At 37.0% G+C, this 22,952-nt stretch overlaps 1 protein-coding gene across 1 annotated transcript in view; it reads right to left on the bottom strand.

Annotated features, from left to right (window-relative positions):
- Positions 1-22,952, bottom strand: part of CATSPERE (catsper channel auxiliary subunit epsilon) — a 229,026-nt gene that overhangs the window by 16,473 nt on the left and 189,601 nt on the right. Inside the window, exons 18-20 of the mRNA XM_067009900.1 lie at positions 15,969-16,068; positions 9,985-10,071; positions 2,931-3,088 (exon numbers count right to left, since the gene is read on the bottom strand). Of these exons, the coding sequence (XP_066866001.1) occupies positions 2,931-3,088; positions 9,985-10,071; positions 15,969-16,068 (345 nt within the window). The remainder of the gene's footprint in view (positions 1-2,930; positions 3,089-9,984; positions 10,072-15,968; positions 16,069-22,952) is intronic.

The raw sequence follows: 22,952 nt of genomic DNA, 5'->3' as shown, positions 1-22,952 counted from the left end.
TCCATATACTGGCAATTGTAAATAATACTTCAATGAACATGAGGGTGCATATATCTTTTTAAGTTAGTGTTTTTGTTTTCTTTAGATAAATATGTAGGGGTGGAATAGTTGGATCATATGGTAGTTCTATTTTTAATATTTTGGGGAACCTCCATACTGTTTTCCATAGTAGCTGTATAAATTTACATTCCCACCAACAGTGCACAAGAGTTCCCTTTTCTTCACATCCTCATCAACACTTATCTCTTGTCTTTTTGATAATAGCCATTCCAACAGGTGGTTTTGAGTTGTATTTCTCTGATGATTACTGATGTTGGGCACCCTTTTATGTACCTGTTTCATGTATGTCTTCTTCAGAAAAATGTCTAATCAGGTCCTTGGCCCATTTTTAAATTGTTTTTTGGGGATTTTTTGGTTTTTTTTTTGCTATTGAGTAGTATGAGTTCTTTATATATTTAGATATTAACCCCTTATCAGATATATGATTTGTAAATATTTTCTCCCATTCTGTAGGTTGCCTTTTCATTTTGTTGATGGTTTCCTTTGCTGTGCAGAAGCTTTTTAGCTTGATGTAGTCCCACATGTTTATTTTTGCTTTTGTTGCCTTTGCTTTTGGTGTCAAATAAAAACAAATTGCTGCAAAGACTGACATCAGGGAGCTTATCACCTGTTTTCTTCTAGGAATTTTATGGTCTCAGGGCTTATGTTCAAGTTTTTAATCCATTTGGAGTTAATTTTTTGTATGGTGTTAGATAGTGGTCCAGTATCAATCTTTCACAGGTGGCAGTCCAATTTTCCCAACACCATTTATTGAAGAGACTGTCCTTTTCCCACTGTATATTCTTGGCTCTTTTGTCATAAATTGACTATATATGTGTGAGTTTATTTCTAGGGATTTCTATTTTGTTCCATTGATCCATGTGTCTGTTTTTATGTCAGTACCATACTGTTTTTATTACTGAAGCTTTGCAATATAGTTTGGAATCAGGGAGTGTGATGCTTCCAACTTTGGTCTTCCTTCTTAAGACTGCTTTGGCTTTTTGTGGTCTTTTGCAGTTCCATAGACATTTCAGGATGGTTTGTTCTATTTCTGTGAAAAATGTCATCGGAATTTTGATAGAGATTGCTTTGAATCTGTAGATTGCTTGGGTAATATGGAACTTATTTTTTCTCTTCATTTTTTTCTTTCATTTGAGGAGTTTTCTGCTCAGCTCATTTTCTCATCACCCTCAATTCCTTCACTGTGGGTATCTCCTAAAAGCTCTTTTCTTCTCATAAGTTAGTTAACTTATGTGTGCTTATGGAGTCACTACAGAAGATGCCCACGTTTGTGTTTTCAAAACTCTTTATCATCATCTATTCCCTTCAACTCAAGGTGCAAATTAAAAATTTTAACTGTTTATAGGACATCTTCACTCAGGTATGTCATTGTCGTCTCAAATGCAAAGTCAGAACTCTTAGAAAAAGAAAGACCTCAAAGAAAAACCACCTCAGTATAACTACTGTGGTCAAAGAAAATACCATAATTTTTAATCACCTAGTCTAAAAAACTTGAGACCATATCAGTTCCTTCTTTTCCTTCATTTGCCACACTAGATCAATATAATCTCTCTTATCCTGATAAATATTTATTAGACTTTTCCCTTTCTTTCCACTCCTCCTGCCAACAGGGCTTCCTTTGACACTTGTCTTGTTAATTCCACTCCTCTCATTTATCTGCAATTTATTTTCCTTTTATAAGATTCTTTATTCTCAGGCTAATTTTCCTAGAACTATACTCTCATCACAACACTCCCCTACTAAAGATACTAAAGAGGCTCTCTAGGACATGGTTTGAAATCGAATTCAACATTATGAATTGCCTTGAATTAGTCTGCACCCTTTGTTTTTTACCTTCCTCACTCAAGGTATTTTCCACTTTCTTTCATGACTCCATGAGCCATAGATAATATGTTAATATTCAGCTCCATTCCATTATTAGTGTGATTTCTTTCATCTGAAGGGTCTATCTTAGTTCTCTGGCAATATCAATTCTTAATGCTCTCTGTCCTCCAGGAAGTTTTCTCCTGATACTCAAGATAGCATTGATTTTTTTCCCATCTCTGAATTATTATTATGCCTATCAACAATACAAATAATTATATTTGAAAAATATATCATGTGTTTGCTCTGATTTAACCTCTCTTGGTTTTATGAGTACCCTCCACTCCTCCTTCCCCAACCAGTTTAATTACAAGCATCTTAAAGGCTGAGATTATCCTTATGCTCTATTTGCATCTATCATAGCAATGAAACATAGTAAAGTACTCAGAATGTAATTGTGAATTGATTAATTTAATTAATGTTTAACATGAACTCTTATCTCCCACTCCCATAGAATGTTTAACAGGATTGCTCCAAAATGAAAAAACAAATATGACAGGCATACCTTGGAGATGTGGGTTCAGTTTCAAAGTACTGCAATAAAATGAATACTGCAATAAAGTGAGTCACACAACCTTTTTGCTTTACCAGTGGGTATAAAAGTTATTTTTACACTATATTGTAGTCTATTAAGTGTGCAATAGCATTATGTCTAAAAAAAACTGTGCATACCTTAATTAAAAATACTTTATTTATCATCAGAGCTTTCAACAAATCATAATCCTTTTGCTGGTGGAGGGTTTGAAATATTGCAAGAATTACTAAAATGTGACATAGAGACATGAAGTGAACAAATGCTGTTAGAAAAATGGCACTGATAAACCTGTTTGACCAAGGGTTGCTACAAACCTTCAATTTGTAAATTGAAGCACAATAAAGTGAGGCATAATAAAATGAGGTATGCCTTTAATTGGATAGCTGGGTGGTATGAAATTAAATCAAGAAAAGAAAAGTTTAATTTTTAGGAACTAATGCTAAAACTATTATAATGGAACATTTATATTCACCTATAGTTTGGATCCAGGATCTTCACACGAAACACATACATTCCGGAATGGTCCAAGGGCCAAACTAAATGGTTATGGTTAGACTTGTTGATAATCTCATATGGTTGATTTAAGTCTCCTGGTTTTCCAATAGCATAAGAAAAACAGTGCTTATAGTTCTGAGTAGAAAACAAAGACAAAAACCTTAAGGTCATTAGCTAACTTTAATATACAAAATTATATACTCATATTTATTTTGGAAAATTATTTAGAGATATAATAGCTATTCCTATCTCTTCTATCACTTTAGTGTAGTGTAGTATTTTTAGAGGCTACCTTGGGTTAAAATTTGATAAAAAGTGAAGCTAAGTGAAAGAAAATGCTGTGTTTATTTATTTGCAAACAATAATACATTAGGGTGTTGAGAATCTGTAAGCATTTCATTTCCCTAACTCAAAAAACCACAAAATCCTTCAAGGATGTTTAATTTGGGACAGACACTATTTTGATCATAAGGTATGGATACAGTAGTCAAATCTTCCCCTAAGACTTTTATTTATCCCCATTACCACTACTGTCTCTCTGTGGGTCTCATTTATTTATCTCCTGTTCCCTTTTTAAAAAGCATAAACATTATTTATTTTTAAAATCACTTTATTAAAGCTAAGGTAATAAAATAAAATCCTAAAATAATACATGGCATTTCTTCTGGATTCTTGTAGGTCCTCTATGCTTTCACACCTTACTTGAAGTCTTGCTTGTCTCTCTGTCATGTATTCTCAGTGAGGCTGAATTCTTTCTATAGCTTTTGAGTGAGTAACTCCCATTTATTCAAGTGGCATTTATTTCTTGTTCTTTCCTTCATATTCGCTCTACATTTTGACATTTTTCAATATGCAGATATTGTATTCTTTCTTAACTCTACTTGGTTTTGGAGATAATCAGGACAGTTCATATAGTTCCCTTATTTGGATTTGTGATCTGGTATACATAGAAGTCCCTTCTATAGCTCTCTCATTTTACCTTTATATATACTCTAGTATTTACCCTCCTGTTTGAGAATTTTTTTTGAAGGTGAATATTGCCTTCACACTGAAAATTCCTCTACTTTCCTTCTTAACAGGTCATTTTCTTTTACATAGGTGAATCATTCCATAATTATATTTAAATTATAAGTCCCATCCCTAAAACTCTTAATGATTTTTTACAATTTCATGAAGTGTTACTGTATGTCTTGATAAACTGCAAAATAATTCTTCTATCTCTCTCCTTTATCACATCTACTATTATTTCTTCCCTTTGTCTACCTTTCTACTACTGCACTCTCTGGCACATTTATAAAGCAATATGTTGGGTGTAGATTAATGAAAAACAAGTAAGAGACTCATCATTATTATATTTTTCTTTTGAACATCAAAACACTCATTTCTGCCTTTATTTGTATGTAAGTACTTGTTTATTTATTTTTGAGATATAATTGACCTATAACATTATATTAATTTCAGGTGTACAATGTAATAATTCAATATTTGTATATAGTGCGAAATGATAACCACAATATGTTCAGTAAACATCTATCACCATACATAGTTACAGTTTTTTTCTTATGATGGAACTTCTAAGATCTGCTCTCTTAGCAACTTTCAAATATACAATACAGTATTATTAACTACAGTCACCATGCTGTACATTGCACGCTGATGACATTTATTTTATAACTGTAAGTTTGTACCTTTTGACCACCTTCACCCATATCACCCCTTACCTGTGGCAACCAATCTTTTTTTTTTTTTTTTCAGTACGTGGCCCGCTCACTGCTGTGGCCTCTCCCGTTGTGGAGCACAGGCTCCGGATGCACAGGATCAGCGGCCATGGCTCACGGGCCTAGCCGCCCTGCGCGGCATGTGGGATCTTCCTGGACCGAGGCACGAACCCGCGTCCCCTAGGTGGACTCTCAACCACTGCGCTACCAGGGAAGCCCCCAATCATTTTTTGATGTACCCTAACTTGAAAACATGATATGTCTTATTATTATTATTTTTTTTGGTGGTGGAGTTTCTTGTAGGCCAACATGGGCCTGGGAACTTCTTGTTCTACCAAGTGAGTTAATACATGAAATGATGAACTTAATTGAAAGAATATGTGGCACATACTAAATACATGCAGGAACTGGACACATATCCTCACAGCAATGTATTGCTGATAAGGACACATTCATATTCTATCATTACATGTATTTTTTGGGTATAGACACCTGGGAATATTTATATTGTTTCCAACTTTCTACCTAGTTATTTCCTAATGTGAAAGATGATTCCCACTGATTTTTGCTCTTATTTTTGTGTTATGCCTGATATTTCCTATTGTAGTAACAGATTTTTTTTTCCAATTATTGTGTTTTTTCCCTTTTCTTTTTAAGTTGAAAGCCCACTTGATCAAGCTATATAGCCTCTAAGAAAATACTTCAGCCCTGGCCTCATGAATTCCAATTCTTTCTTTTTTTTAAAACATCTTTATTGGAGTATAATTGCTTTATAATGGTGCATTAGTTTCTGCTTTATAACAAAGTGAATCAGCTATACATATACATATATCCCCATATCTCCTCCCTCTTGTGTCTCCCTCGCACCCTCCCTATCCTAACCCTCTAGATGGTCACAAAGCACCGAGCTGATCTCCCTGTGCTATGCAGCTGCTGCCCACTAGCTATCTATTTTACATTTGGTAGTGTATATATGTCCATGCCACTCTCTCACTTCGTCCCATCTTACCCTTCCCCCTCCTCATGTCCTCAAGTCCATTCTTTATGTCTGCAACTTTATTCCTGTCCTGCCCCTAGGTTTTTCAGAACCTTTTTTTCCCTTAGATTCCATATATATGTGTTAGCATACGGTGTTTGTTTTTCTATTTACAATAGCCAGGACATGGAAGCAACCTAAAGGTCCATTGACAGATGAATGGATAAAGAAGATGTGGCACATATATACAATGGAATACTACCTAGCCATAAAAAGAAATGAAATTGAGTTATTTGTAGTGAGGTGGATGGACCTAGAGTCTGTCATACAGAGTGAAGTAAGTCAGAAAGAGAAATACAATTCATCTTTAGCCAGGAACTTCTCAGATTACCATGTCAGTCATGTCCAGAAACTCAACTCACATCCTGAGTTATAAGTATGTAGCCAGCCATTCATAACCCACATTCTCCCTTTCCTTCTCAAACTCCAACATTAACTTGGAAGAACTTGTGAAAATGTAACTTTTGTTTATGAGTCCTTCAGATTTTCTCTTGAGAATTTACAGTCTCTAGAGCTACTTCACAGATTTTTATGCAAGTGTCATTCATCCTTGTAGAATCAGAACTATGTAGCAGTCAGTGCAGCTCCAAGAATTGGAAGGCTATTTCATTTCAGGTATGTTTCAGGAAGAGAGCACCTCTGATTGTCATGTTGAATAAATATACAGTGACACTCTTCAGCAAGCATAGCCTTACTCACTAGGACATAAATAGTCTTTGCAGGTACCTGCCTTCTACTATATTCAGACTCCAGACTGAATCCACCCTTTTAGTGGTGAGCTGTTGTCTCTCATATGGTAAAACTGAACACTTAGGGCCTGGTGTGGGCACTCCAGAATCTTTATAGAATATAAGCCACTACTTCAATGTTTCTTAAATGTGGTCCTCAGATCAGCATCACCTGGGAACTTGTTAGAAATGCAAATTCGGGGGCTTAGCCCCAGATCTGATGAATCAGAAACTTTGGAGGTAGGACCCAGAGATCTGTTTTAACAAGTCCTCTAGGTGATTCTGATGTCACCTCAATGTGATTCTAAAATTTGAGAACTACTGCACTGTATCATACTGATTGAGGCAATCTCCATGACTGTTAATTATCAGGTAGCTCATTCCTTCCTAGGACTGTTATTTTGTCATATCTTATAACACTTGGGTGCCCTTTGTGAGATTCTGAGTAAGAGGGTCACTTACATTTACCCTCAACCCCAGATTCTTGGATATCCTTCAACAAGAAGTTAGAAGGGTAAGTTTTGTTTTTAACGGATTCCATTACTAGTTTACTTCCTTATGATTTTTTAATAGCAGAATAATACTCTTTGTAATAGGTGGGTGACCTACAATTAATGAATTAGTACCACAAATATTTATTGAGCACCCGTAATGGGTTAGATGCTGGGAATACACCAGTGAACAAAACAAACAAAATTCCCTCCCCTTACGGAGCCTACATTTTAGTTGGGGAGCCAGATAATAAATAGGATAAATAAATAGACTATATAATGTGTCAAAGAGTTATGAATGCCAATGACATTAAAGAAAATAGGGAAGGGAGATAGCAACTGTCACGGGGTGATGTTTAACTTTTTTGGTAGAGTGGCCGGGGAAGTCTTCATTGACGAGTTGATTTTCAAGTAAAGACCTGAAGAAAGGCATTAGCTAGTCATGATGGGGGTGCGGTGGGGATGGGGTGCAGGGAGTCCTGCTGGCTTTGTCATAACTCTAAGTGACATGGGAACCATCGCATGGTTTTGAGCAGAAGAGTGGCACGTTCTGATTTATGTCTTAGTAGGATCAGTCTTGGTGCTGTGCTGTGGATAGATTCATGGTGGGCAAGCCTGAAGCAGGGAAACCATTTAGGATGTTATGGTTATAACCCAGATGGTTGGTGATGGTGGCTTGAAACAGTGTGGTGGCACTTGGGGTGGCACAGGGTGACCAAATTCAGAATATACTTTGAAGAAAGAGCCAACAAGATTTGCTGAAAGACCAAATGTGGAGCCTAAGATGACATTTAGCTTTTATCCTGAGCAAACTGGGAGGATGGAATTTTTATTAAGTGAGGAGGGAAAGAATGTTGGGGGAGTATGTCTGGAGGGTGGATATCAGAAACTCAGTTTCAGACATGTTAAGTTTGAAGCATCATCAGTTTTCTCGTTTGTTGGAATATTCCCATCAGTAAACATGTGGTTATTTTTCTCAATTATATATTAAAAAAAAGACCCTTTCTTCAACCCACGGCTCTCCAGCCACTACACTATTTCTCTCCTTACTGCCAAACTCCTCTGCAGAGACATCTATTCCTGCTGCTTTGAGTTCTTTTTTTCCATACTAATTAAACCCACTTCAGTAAGGTTCTGTCTCTCACTATCCTACAAAAACTGATTCTGTCAAGGTTACCTATTACCTCCATGCTGCTGAAGTAAATGATCAAGTTTCAATCCTCATCATAGTTGACCTATCTTAGTAGTGAATTTAACACACTTGATCCCTCCCTCCTTCTGGCGAGACTTGCTTTACATGAGGTCCAAAACCTCGTACTTGCCTGGATCTTCTCTTGCTTCTTGGATTATTCCCTTTTCACCTCTTTTGCCTCTCCTCATTTCCCCCATCTCTAAATACTGAAATGACCCAAGATTTAGTCCTTTTCTTTTTATACCTATATCAGGGGTTCATAACCTCATAGTGAGTGTGTATAAATATATACAAATAGATTTTAAAATATATATAAAGTTGTATTTTATTTTTATATGGGCCCCTTTGGCAATCTGGTGAAGCCTGTGGACTACTATGGGCCCCTCTCAGAATAATGTTTTTAAAAATAATAACATAAAATAGGTTGCATTACAAGGGAAACTAGTTATAAGGAATTTTAGTTGTCAAAACATTCAAAACAATATGGCAACATGTTGCACATTTTAAAATATGTACTTCTTTAAATAAAATTAGATAGAAGGGTCTTGCCCCAGGTCTAATAACTACCATAATTTTCTTGATAAAGTAGAAAGCAAGTTCATTAGATAAGAACGAGGATGGGGGAAGAGGAGAAAGCATTCAATAACTATTTATGAGAGGGATGGAGAGAATGAGGTAAAGAAATATTTGCTGGGCAGTATTATGGGACCATTTTAATCATGAGATGAAAGTGAAACAAGTCAGTATGGGTATGTTTTTCTCTGGCCACAGTCAGGTGCTAAGGTGGACAGTTGAACTTAACTAAGGTTGTGATTTAGCTATACAAACATAAAGAAGTGGGGGGGTGTGCAAAAGAATTGAGGGTTATATTAATAGAAAGGTATGACTATTGACTGTGGAATTTAAGCTGGATAAAGAGGGAAAAGAGAACCGGGGGTGGGGTGAGGGTGGTAGGATCAATGAATTGAAGGTTATGTTGAGCTGGAAGAATTGTTCAAAGGATTGTTGGAGTAAAGCTCCTAGAATTATGTTACTAGGAAGATAAGGAGTGGTGGATGGAAAATGGATGGTTTGGAGTTGGGAATACAAAGGGAGATACATATCGTTTGTATATATCTCTATCTTGACATGTATAGGTTCTGATGTAGAAGCAAAATAACATTCTTATTGTAGGGTTTACATTTTACAGGCTGAAGTACCTTATATGTCACACTTTATACATGAGATATGATTTGATTTGCCAAATAACATAAATTAATTTCAATTTGAGAAAATTCACTTGAAAACAGTATAGGATTGATAACTGACATTCAGAAATGATCTTTTAGTTACACAAGATTGAAACTTCAGGCATTCTTTAGAAAGACTCAGTCTCAATGCTTTAACATGTTTGTCAGATATTTAATAATCTGCAAACAGATTTTCAGAAGAGAAAATTAAAACAAAATTGCTAGTAATGCAGGGGCAACAGAAGATCAAATAGAATTAAAATGAAGCATTGGGCTTCCCTGGTGGCGCAGTGGTTGAGAGTCCGCCTGCTGACACAGGGGACACGGGTCCGGGAGGATCCCACATGTCGCGGAGCCGCTGGGCCCGTGGGCCATGGCCGCTGAGCCTGCGTGTCCAGAGCCTGTGCTCCGCAACGGGAGAGGCCACAACAGTGAGAGGCCCACATACCACACACACACACACGCAAAAAAAAAAAAGGATGAAGCATTTTTGAAATCATAATATAATCCAATAGAAAAATTGGATTTGATTTACAAAATCAAATTTAAATCCAAAGTGTTTCCATTAAGCACTTAATACTAAAACGCCAAGTTAGTTATTATAAATAAACAATTTGCAAGGTAATATTTTTCTTACCTTAGGTCCCCAGGCTTCTTCTAACGGGAGGTGCTTGTTAAGCTCAGTCATTGACTTCCATGTCTGAGCCTCATGCAAACAACCACTCTGTCAAAAGTTTTTATATATTTAGAAAGATTATATATATATATGTTTTGCATATCAATTTATTTCTAAGTATTTAATATAGTTTAGTGCTGTTGAAAATTATATATCTAATTTTTAAATTATTTAAATGTTTGCTGATATACAGAAAAACAATGGACTTTTGTATATTGACCTTGTACAGAGAGAACTTCTTAAACTCACTTATTAACTTTGTTTCAGATGAACAATCATGTTATCTGTGAATATGAGTTTTATTTCTTCCTTTCCAATCCTTATACTTTTAATTTATTTGTATTGTTTACCTTATTACAGACATCAGGAACAACGTTGTATAGAAATGGTTAGAACATGCCTCCTTGTTTCATTCCTGATTTCAGAGGGAAGGCTTTCACATTTTCACCATTAAGTATGATGTTTTAGACAGGTTTTTTTTTTTTTAATTTAAATTTATTTATTTATTTTTGGCTGTGTTGGGTCTTTGTTTCTGTGCGAGGGCTTTCTCCAGTTGCGGCAAGCGGGGGCCACTCTTCATCGCAGTGCGCGGGCCTCTCACTATCGCAGCCTCTCTTGTTGCGGAGCACAGGCTCCGGATGCACAGGCTCAGTAGTTGTGGCTCATGGGCCTAGTTGCTCCACGGCATGTGGGATCTTCCCAGACCAGGGCTCGAACCCGTGTCCCCTGCATTAGCAGGCGGATTCTCAACCATTGCACCACCAGGGAAGCCCTAGACAGGTTTTTTGTATCGACATTTTATTAGGTTAAGGAAGTTACCATTTATTTATAATTTTCTAAAATTTATTTAAAAAATAATGTTATGTATGGGTGATAAATTTTTAGTCAGATGACTTTTCATGAACTGTTGTAATAATCTTATGCCTTTTGTTCTTTATACTGTTAATATAGTGGATTACTTTGATATTCAAATGATATCCCCAACGCTTAATTTACGAAATAAAGAAAACTTGGCCTGGATGGATTATTATTATTTTATTTACTTGTTTTTATTTTTGGCTGTGTTGGGTCTTCATTGCTGTGTGTGGGCTTTCTCTAGTTGCGGCAAGTGGGGGCTACTCTTCCTTGCAGTGCGTGGACTTATTGTCATGGCTTCTCTTGTTGCAGAGCACGGGCTCTAGGCACGCGGGCTTCAGTAGTTGTGGCTCGTGGGCTCTAGAGCGCAGGCTCAGTAGTTGTGGTGCATAGGCTTAGCTGCTCCGTGACATGTGGGATCTTCCTGCACCAGGGCTCGAACCTGTGACCCTGCGTTGGCAGGCAGATTCTTAACCACTGGGCCACCAGGGAAGCCCTGGATTACTTTTTAATAAGTTGCTGTATTTGATTTGCTAGAATTTTGTTCAGCTGTTTTGTATCTATGGTTATGAGTCAGATTGGCTCATCATTCTCTTCTCTTAAGGTCCTCATCAGGTCCTCCTGGATTCACAAAATGAGTTGAAAGTGTCTCCTCCCACCCTTATACTCTGGAAGAGTTTTTATAAGGCTGAAGTAAATTTTTTCTTAAATATTTGGTAGACTTCATCAGGAAAGCCATCTGAGATTAGAGTTCTCTATTTTTTGGAGGGGGGAATAGAAGAAATTTTGGTGTATTTTTCAAGACATTTGTCCATTTTATCCACTTGTCCATAGCCAAATTTGTTGATATAAATTTGTTTATAATAACCTCTATTATTTGGATTATAAAATGGTGATATTTTAATTCTATTTTTTCATTTGTCAACTGGAATAATTTTATAAAGAGATACTTCCCCTCATCTACTGTTTGGTTGTCCGTTGGTAGAGTTCATTTGAAGAAAATAGGATAAATATTTGTTTATCTTTATTTACCAGTTTTCAAAATAAGGAATTGGTTTCCTATCATTCTATGAAGATGATTTTTAAAAAACTCATCATGAATTCATCGATTTAATATATTTAATGAGTTTTACCCCATTGCAATAATTATTCTACAGGAAGCTCAAACTGTCCCATCTTTGGCCAGTAGAAAACTCTTGATGTTGATTTCTGATTACTTTTATTTATTTATTTTAAATTAATTTAGTTTATTTTTGGCTGTGTTGGGTCTTCGTTGCTATGTGCAGGCTTTCTCGAGTTGTGGCGAGTGGGGGATACTCTTTGTCACGGTGTGTGGGCTTCTCATTGCGGTGGCTTCTCTTGTGGAGCACAGGCTCTAGGCATGCAGGCTCAGTAGCTGTGGCTTGCGGGCTCTAGAACGCAGGCTCAGTAGTTGTGGCACACAGGCTTAGTTGGGGCATGTGGGATCTTCCCGGACCAGGGCTTGAACCGGTGTGCCTTGCATTGGCAGGCGGATTCTTAACCACTGTGCCACTAGGGAACCCTGATTTCTGATTACTTTTAAATGACTGTAGCAGTCCTTGATACTTCGTTGCTATTGGGTATGCCAAACTATTCTAGGCTCATCTTGTACATTTCTTCCTTCAGGCATGGAATCAGCAATTTATCTAAGAATGCCTAGTACATTTAGTGGGAAACAGTATTTCAAAACAACAATCTGGCTACTAAGGATACTTTCAGCTACTGATTAGTTATGTTTCTAAGATTTTAACGGTCAGAATAGGAAAATTTTATCTATCTCTCTATTTGATTAATAAATTTATATCCAGAGCAATATCCAATACCTCATGAGCTCATATTGAGTCCTATTCGAATTCAAGATTTTTGCCTAACTTCTTCTATCTTAACATATGTATCTTCTTGCTTTTACAACAAAACACTTGGTGAGGAATGGTAGTATTAGAAAATGTCATTATTACACATTTGTTTTATCTCACATTATATACCTCAAAACTTTAGAAAAACAATACAAATATTATCACCAGTGTCATGATTACTGAAAACACTTATACTTTTCCCTTGTATATGCTCTTCACATTCACCTATCATATTTTATAATTGTAGTAGATCTACATTGTCAGAGAATACACCCATTATATATTACATTCTAACCCATTTAACCCTCATTTTGTTTTAGTCCTGTAAGTAACTATATACTATATTATAATGCTTCCTCCTAGTCCTTATGTTGATATCTCTTTAGTATTTTTGATTTTCTGAAGCTTCTTAGTAAATTACTCAGGAAGGGCTCCTGGGAACAATATTATCAGAGCTTTCTACATACTGATAGCAGTTTGTGCCATTTACAGTGTAATCAGTTTTGCTGGATGTAAAATCCCTGGCTTGTATTTATTTTCCTTTAGTATCTTAAATATTTGACTCCACTTTCTTCTGGCATACAACACTGCTATAAAATGCCTGATGATAATTTAATTTTCCTTATAAGTTTATTGCTTTTTTGCCTATATGCCCACATGGGTTGGCTATTCTGATTTGATATTCTGAAGTATATGGTATGCTCTTTCAATAAGAAGTTTGACATTTTTTTTGTGGGGGGTGGTTGTGTTTTGTTGAATTACTAGTATTTGTTTTGTTCCTTTGCCTTGGTTCTCTTTTTCAGGAATTCCATTTATTCTTTGCCTATCCTCAATAATTGTCACTTTCTCTCCAATCATTTTTATTTCATCCTTCATTTCTTTCTTACTTAAAATTTTTTCCTCTTTTAATTTCATGTATCTTGTAAGACATCTGTTGTTCACTTTCATTTTTTTAAATGCTATTTCTATTGTATTCAGAATTTTAGGTTCGGGAATTACTTTCTTTCAGTAACTTAAAAATATTTTTCTTCAAAGACTTCTGGTTTTTATTATTTCTGTTGAGAAATCAGCTTTAAATCTTATAGTTACTTTTCTGAAGGTAACTTATCTTTTTTGCTCTGAATACTTTAAAGGTTTCTCTCTCTCTTTTTTTTTTTTTTTTTGCAGTACGTGGGTCTCTCACTGTTGTGGCCTCTCCCGTTGCGGAGCACAGGCTCCGGACGCACAGGCTCAGTGGCCATGGCTCACGGGCCCAGCTGCTCCGCGACATGTGGGATCTTCCTGGACCGGGGCACGAACCCGTGTCCCCTGCATCAGCAGGCGGACTCTCAACCACTGTGCCACCAGGGAAGCCCTTTCTCTTTGTTTTTGATTTTGGAAATTTTACTGTGATGTTTTTGGATGCAGATAACTTTCTCTGTGACTTGATGTCTTTCACCAGTTTTGGAAAATGTTGCTTCTGGCCAACACTCTCTCTTCTCTTTTTTTAGGACTCCAGTTCTTAGAGCTTAGCTTTGGATCCCCTTTATGTTCTTTTTCTATATTTTAAATCAGTTTATCTCTCTATGTGTAATTCTGGATATTTCCCTCTGACCTCTCTTCTAGATGGCTAATTCTCTTTTCAGTTATCACTCCCAATAGTTGAGTTCATACTTCCAGTTATTGCAATTTTAATTTTTTTTCTAGAAGTGATTAGTAGCTCAGATATAGGCATGGATAAGGCAGAAAGATTAATGTTTAAAATTGTGTAACACTAAACAAGAACAATACCGGGGAAAGTGACATATAGGCATTGGGAAGACAATAGCTGAAGGACTGAACTGTGGAGCTCAAGTTAGATACGAAATGAAGAGAAGAAAAATGGGAGAAGCAGAGGGTTTCTCTAGATATCTAGAGACATCTAGATTGTGTGATAAAAGGAGGCAGAGGAGTAGTGGGAAAGAGAGAGCTAAAGGGTTCAGAGACTGAAATGTTTGCATTTAAATGTAATTTTAATAGGAGGAGCTATATTGGTCGTCTTTGCTGCAATAACTCCAACCCTCAGGGGTTTTACACATTAAATTTTAACTCTTGATCACACATAAGCCAATGCAGATGTCCCTGTTTAAATGGCTCCTATGGATGACTCTCCTCAAAAAAGTAGATTAAAAACTCAGACTTTTAAAATCCAGTGGCTTCTTGAAGTCCCTTATCCCCTTCATCCAGCTCACATCTACTCCATCTTTAATCGTTGCTGTAATATATTGACATGTGAAGGAAGATGGGAAGCATGGAGGTGCGTGTGAAGTTCTTAAGTACTTCATCCTGGACACATATAACTGCTGCTCAAACTCCAGTGATAAGAATCAGTCACACGGTCCGACTTAGTTGTGAATGAGGCAGGAATGTGTGATGGGATGGATTTGTTGGGTCACATAATTGCAGTAATGTGGAGGGGAGTAGCAGGTGGAATTCAGGTCTCTTTGTTGTCACCTGTGTAGGTTCTACTTCTTGGAGAATTAAGGTCTCTGGTGGGTGAGAAAGTTACTTTGGAAGGAGTCATCCCTGGTCTTGTATGAGATCTCTGACAAATCTCAGGAATCAATGCTGGTAACTTCTAGAGAGGCTGCATCATGATGGGAGGCCCTCAAGGGCAAAAAGCCCCACGTAGAAGGGATGGGAGTGAAGTGTGGTGATTTGGAGTAGGAAGGCCTTTCTGCTGTGGCCTGCAAAGTGAACAGGAAGAATAAAGGGGATTCACTGTGGAGGCTGAGAATGACCAGTCATGGAGGATGAAGGAAAACCAGGAGAGTGTGGGGACAGTGAAGCCACGGTCAGTGGGTCAAATTCTGCTAAGAAGTCAAAGTGAGATGAAGCCTAGAGTGTGTCCATTTGATTTAGCACAAATGTGATGAATGTCTGAGGGTGAAATGCAGGCCCATAAATAATCAAACATTAAATACAACGTGGAGAGAAAATAAAATATTAATCAATAATTGCATCATCCTACTATAAACATTATCTTTTCTGACCCCTTTAAGTCCGTTCTGTAGGACAGTGATTTCTTTTTTTATAAATGAATTTTCATAGTCATAGAATTCAATATAGAGGTCATATTTTTTTTCCTACCTGCAGCTGACTGGTTCTGTTTTCCTTAGATAATTTATATATAGATTTAAAATGGAAAGACGTCTAATTGCATGCTAAATTCTATTTAAATCCAAAATGTCATACCTTCTTCATAGTGTTGTTAAAGCTATAGTCGTCCCTGCCATGTATTTCCCACACTATGAAATTTACTTCTACATCTTCAATATAGCCACTGTCATTGTATCTGAAAGAGACAGTGAACACAAAAATAATAGTTTAGTGCAGAAGGGCTAAAAGCTCCAGCTCTCAAGACAGACGTGCTTAGGTTTAACTCCTGTCTTTATCACTTAGCTTTGTGACCCTGGGGAAATTATGTAAACTCTTGAAGCCTCAACTTTCTTATCTGCAAAATAATAACACTACTTACAGTATAGGTTTCCTTCCGCTCTCAAAATAAATCTCATAGTAACAAAGCAGAAAATTTTCACTTTTTTAACAGTTGGAACCATAAGTTCTCTTCAGTTTGATAGGAACTGTGTATTGATAAGGTGAGTAGGTGAGGCCATGCTGTCATGGCTGGTAGCAGGGAGAAAGATGGAAGGGAGCGATGAATGGAGGAAGGGCAAAGCAAGGATTCCTTGGTGTTACTTAATCAGCAAATACTCTTTGGGTGCCTATTATGTATCAGATAATTAAAGCACAGAACTACTATGATTAGAACTGAGAAGGTACAGATCTTTCTGGAGGAACCAGCTGGAAGATGTAGCTAAGTGTTAGAGGGTCAGCAGCCTCAGTAAGAGTTGAGGTGGGGTTGAGAAGCGAAACAGTCATAAGCTCCCTGGAGCTACAGTCATGCACAACCCCTGCTCAGAGAATGCATGATGACTTCCAGCAACAGCAGACACCAGCAGACAGTCCAACGTGGACAGGGTGCCCACTCCCCTGATGTCAGGACTGGAGACATAAGCCCCACTGAGCTTACAGTATTTACCCCAGATTCACTAAGTTTCAAAAGAGATGTATTACTTCAAATTGTTATGATTTTTCTTCTACCATATGAAAATAGGGCCTTGAGAAAAAAGCTAAAGTCAGTTACTGATAAAGTCATACCTTTGAATACTAGAGCTTGACTATTTTACAAATGGTTACATGCCTTCCTTCTCCATCAGTTATTGCCCATTTTTTCTGAGTGAAATTGTCCCCCGCAACCCTTGGATGGAAATTTACTTAGGACCTTGGTCTCAGGCAGGTTGCCTCAGTGTCTGATATATTTTCTTGCTTCACGTCTCTGTGTCTATTCATAAAAAACAGCAGATGCTTCACAGTGTCCCCTTACTCACTGCCCAGACCTCTGCCTGACTTTGCAGTCATTCTGTCTAGCTTTGCAGGTCAGCTATAACTCACTACAATCCACCCGTGGTCATAAAAAACAGTCTTTGTTCCTTTCTCACAAATTGAGAAGAAAACATTTTTAAGTGTCAGAAAGTGTTATCTGAGAAGCTATTTTGTTTCTATCTTTAATTAGTTTTTAGAAATCATAGAGATGAACTCAGGTGTGGTTGAGTGGGGATTGGTGCAGTGGTTCTTCACTTCTTTCTTGGCATGTGATGGGGGTTATAGAGAACTCTAAATTCTAATGAGAGCTCTGGACCCTCCCCACAGGAAAATGCACACGTGTGTGGGCATGCACACAATTTTCTATTCAGTTTCAGAGATTTGGGCAAAGCTCTAATTCTAGGAGCTTTGGAAGGTGCAGCATGTTTGACTGCGTCTTCTGAACGCCATCAGATTCTTGAATTAATAAAAACTAATTGCAAAGCCCTATGTTTTATTTAAATAAAAAAGATCTTAACTGAACTCTGAGCAGGCATTTTTGACAATCACAAAAACAATGAGCTACAGTGTCATCTAGTGGCAATAAGGATAAATTGCATGACGCATACTTTCTGGGTTTATAATGATCTTTGATGTTCTATGTATTTCATTGAGAATATGGGACCAAAATACTTGCCTGTGTAAGCATGGCTTATTTTCATTAAACTTCATTAATGTGAGATATAATACTAATTAAACCTGAGAGATTCATGAATGTTACTACATTTTGTAACTTCTCCCTACAATCTGTAACTTCTCCGCTATTGCATTTCCACTTTGGGAATTGGGAAGGAGAGACCTCTCTGTTGATCCATTAGACACATATGTTTTCAATCCTGTGTGGTCACTCTAGATAGCCCATTGTATTAACCTTGTCTTTTACTTTCTGTAATGTGATGCTTTAATATCTAGGGCCTTGCTTACCTTGCAGGGATGCCCCTCCCAGGGTTAACTCCTAGAGATAGTAAACAGCTCTCCTAGGAACACCTTTCATATGCAAACCAACCAATCCAGAGCCCATACCCCCAGCCACCTCCTTTATGGGTTGTCACACTGGGCCACTATCTACCTGCCCTAATCACCCCAAGATCAGGTACTAGACAACAAGACAGTACTTACATCCAGAGCCCACTGAAATTACTCAAAATAGCCAATCTTAAACCTGCTTACCCTGTCTCATCCATTCCTTCCAACAGAAAACACAATAAAGACTCTTACCTCTGTTTTCCCCTCACTTCCTCTGTCTCCTGACAGACCCTGGTGCTTCCTTCTGAGGCCCTACATGGTGTGTTGTGCCTCCTGTTTCTTGGGATTGGTATTTACAATATATACCTTCCTTCATGACAGTCATTTTCACGTCTGTGTGTCTTACCATATCTGATTAAAACAAATCTGGAGTAGCCCTAAAGCACCCCTAATACCTGTTATTGAACTTCCTGCATCACAGTAGAGCAATTATGTCCCACTGTTTCCTCTGGGTTGCTTCTGTAGCACCAAATTCTGGTTTAGGATGGGTTGTCATGGGAATTAAGAAAGCAAAGAGGCAGCTGGGATGACATATTCCCAGGTGGATCATACTCCCAGGACTTGCTTTATTCTTATTAATGTTTGATAGTGAGTCTATTATTGTTTTATCTGTAAAGTTCTGCCCAACCTTGTTCCTGAGCCATTCTCTACAAAGGTAAGGCATTTATTATAATTTAGAGACCTAGTCCACACACTAATTTCCTAGTGACTACCCATGTCTGCCTGTTTTCTCAAGGCTTAATTAATTAGCACCCAAATTTGCCTCTGATAAATACCTAATTGAACACCGTGTTATCAACTATGTATTGCTATAGTTCAGTTGAATTGAACACTGAGCCTTATTGATCTGACTGTCCCTCTGTAGTTAACCTCAACTATTCAATTGATTATCCTAGAAGAATTGGAGGCAACAGGCTTTATCAAGTGATTCCTTGTTGTAGAGATACAAAAAGTTACCCCTAGGGAAAAGTACTGCCACAATAGTCCAAAGTAGTGCTGCACCAAAAGTCCACTTTCTGACCCCAACATCTTCCACCTTTCACATCTTTTCACCTGCCCCTTGACCTCATAGGTACTTCCAGTCCTCTGTTTCCTGTCTGCTTTCCTGCTACACAGAAGTTCCTTTCTAGATGCTCTGCCTTCCCCAGTCAGCCCAATCTCATGGTTGATCATCTGACCTGCTCTCTCACTAGCATCCTGGATGCACTCAATTGTTCCTCCCCTTGCATGTAATATCTAACCTAAACATTGGATGGTACCTATGACTTCTTCATCTGTGCATTTGCTACTTCAGACATTCAGTGTGTGTGAGGATTGGACCCACTCATTGTATCTTACCTCAGTTGTGCCTTTGGTGTTGTCCAGTAAACTTTTTACTGGCCCTTAGCCAGCCCCTTCTCATATTACCCTCAGTGACCTTTGACATTCTCCTCAAAGACCCTCCTCAACCCCTCCCTTCTCTCAGTTTACAGGTGGCCCTCCTTCCTACTTCATGTAAGTAAATCAAGGCTATCAGACATGACCTTTCTCAACTGCTACATTCCTATTTCCAAACCAGTCACTTTCTGCATTTATTTTTACTCCTTCCCTCCAAGTCTCAAGAGGATGAATTGTCCTTTCAACTTTGCCATGTGGGTATTTGATTCTACTTCCCCAGTTTTCTTCATGGACCTTGCGCCTGTAGCTTAGGCACTTATTTTTTTAAATTAGGAAATATTTCATACATGCAGAAGAACACAGAGAATCATGTGAAAATTATTACTTATCATTTCCATCTTGGTTTTATACTTTACTTACATGTAAATATATCCACAAATCATATATAGTATTGATTTATGGGTTTGAAAATATACATACATGATATTATACTGTGAATATCTTTTGGTGATTTTTTTTCCCACTCAATATTAGGTTTTGAAATAAAGCCATAGAAATTTCCAGTCTCTTGATCTCTGTTTTCCTCATCAGCAGGTCCTTCCTCATCTCTCTTCCTTCCCTATTCAACCTGAACTTCATGGTTGATCATTTGATTCCCCCTTACAAGCATCCTAGTTCATTCATTTTAACTGCTATTTGGCATTCCGTTGTCTAACTACACAGGTTATTCATCCAAATGTTCACTGTATTTTACCTTACATATATTTCACCACAATTTTTAAAAATCTGTACTTAAAAGATACCATAAATAAACATTTCAACCACCTGTCTTTTTTACTTTGTTTATGGTGTCTTCCACTGCAGATTTTAAAAAATTGAAGTATAGTCAATTTACAATACAGTCCCCTGCTTATGAACCTGTTCCGTTCTGAGAGTGAGTTCGTAAGTCCAATTTGTTTGTAAGTCCAACAAAGTTGGCCTAGGTACCCGACTAACACAACTGGCTATATAGTACTGTACTGTAATAGGTTTATAATACTTTTCACACAAATAATACATAAAAGCAAAGAAACACAAAAAATAAGAAAACATTTAAAATCTTACAGTAAAGTATCTTGAAAAGTACAGTAGTACCAGCTATATCACTGCTGGTTTTACACTTGCTTCCGGAATCCTGGGTTTGAAATAAAGATACTGTACTACGGTGTTCTACATAGTACTGCACAGTAAAGTACACAAAAGCACAGTCACTTGTAGAGGATGCACACACATGACAAAGTACGCCAGACATGTGAACTAATGTACGTGATTGGACATGCAAACGCACGTTCGCATCTTTGAAAGTTCGTAACTTGAATGTTTGTATGTAGGGGACTTACTGTTTTATATTAGTTTCAGCTGTACAACATAATTGCTGGATCATATGGTAGTTCTACTTTTAGTTTTTTGAGGAACCTCCATAGTGTTTTCCATAGTGGATGCACCAATTTACATTCCACCAACAGTGTACAAAACTTCTCTTCTCTCCACATCCTCGCCAACACTTATCATTTGTAGACTTTTTGATGATAGCCATTCTGACAGGTGTGAGGTAATATTTCAATATTTTTAGAGATTATTTAACTAACTATTAATCTAAATAATCTTATAGATTAATCTATGATTTTATAGATTATTTAAATAACTCCTTTTAAAGTTATTACAAAGTAATTGCTATACTCCCTGTGCTGTACAATATATCCTTGTTGCTTGTTTATTTTATACATAGTCGTTTGTGTCTCTTAATCCCATACCCCTATCTTGCCTCTCCCCTTTTCTCCCTCCACTGAAAAACGCAAGTTTTTGTTTTCTATATCTGTGAGTGTCTCTGTTTTGTTATACACATTTGTTTCTTTTATTTTTTAGATTCTACATATAAGTGATAACATACAGTATTTGCCTTTCTCTCTCTGCCTTATTTCACTAGTAATAATATTTTCTGGATCCATCCATGTTGTTGCAAATGACAGAATTTCATTCTTTTTTATGGCTAAGTAATATTCCATTCCGTGTGTGTGTGTGTGTGTGTGTGTGTGTGTGTGTGTGTGTGTGTATACCACTTCTTCATTATCATTTGTTAATGGACACTTAGGTTGCTTCCATATCTTGGCTATTATAAATAATGCTGCTATAAACATAGGGATGCACGTATCTTTTCAAATCAGTGTTTTCATTTTCTTTGGATATATATCCACCAGCGGAATTGCTGGATCATATGGTAGTCTATTTTTAGTTTTTTGAGGAAACTCTGTACTGTTTTCCATAGTGGATGCACCAATTTACATTCCACCAGCAGTGTACAAATCTTCCCTTCTCTCCACATCCTCACCAACATTTATTATTTGTAGACTTTCTGATGGTAGCCATTCTGACAGGTGTGAGGTGATATTTCATTGTGACTTTGATTTGCACTTCTCTAATAATTAGCAATGTTGAGCATATTTTCATGTGCCTGTTTACCATCTGTATGTCTTCTTTGGAAAAATGTCTATTTGGATCTTCTGCCCATTTTTTAACTTGGTTTGTTTTTTGGATATTGAGTTGTATGAATTGTTTATATATTTTGTATATTAACCCCTTATTGGTCATATCATTTGCAAATATTTTCTCCCATTCTGTAGGTTGCATTTTTGTTTTGTCAGTGGTTTCCTTTGCTGTGCAAAAGCTTTTAAGTTTGAATTAAACCCCATATGTTTATTTTTGCTTTTGTTTCTTTTTCCTTAGGAGACATATCCAAAAAAATATTGCTACTATTCATGTCAAAGAGTGTTCTGCCTATGTTATCTTCTAGAATTTTTATGGTTCAGGTCCTACATTTAGGTCTTTAATCCATTTTGATTTTATTTATGTATATGGTGTGAGGAAATATTCTAATTTCATTCTTTTACATGTAGCTGTCCAGTTTTCTCAGCACCACTTCTTGAAGAGAATGTCTTTTCTCCATTTGCTTGCCTCCTTTGTCATAGATTAATTGACCATAAGTGTGTGGGTTTATTTCTGGGCTCTCTATTCTGTTTCATTGACCTATATATATGTTTTTGTGCCAGCCATGCTGTTTTGATTACTATAGCTCTGTAGTATAGTCTGAAGTGAGGGCGTGTGATCCTTCTAGATTTGTTCATTTTTCTCAAGATTGATTTGGCTATTATTCAGGGTCTTTTGTGGTTCCATATAAATTTTAGGGTGATTTGTTCTAGTTCTGTGAAAAATGTCATAAGTATTTTGACAAGGATTGAATTAAATATGTAGATTGCTTTGGGTAGTATGAATAGTATGAACATTTTAATATTACTTCTTCTAGTGCAAGAACAC

The sequence above is a fragment of the Kogia breviceps genome, chromosome 1, assembly GCF_026419965.1.
Source record: "Kogia breviceps isolate mKogBre1 chromosome 1, mKogBre1 haplotype 1, whole genome shotgun sequence".
NCBI classification, from domain to species: domain Eukaryota; kingdom Metazoa; phylum Chordata; class Mammalia; order Artiodactyla; family Physeteridae; genus Kogia; species Kogia breviceps.
This window is presented reverse-complemented; position numbering and strand designations above follow the sequence as displayed.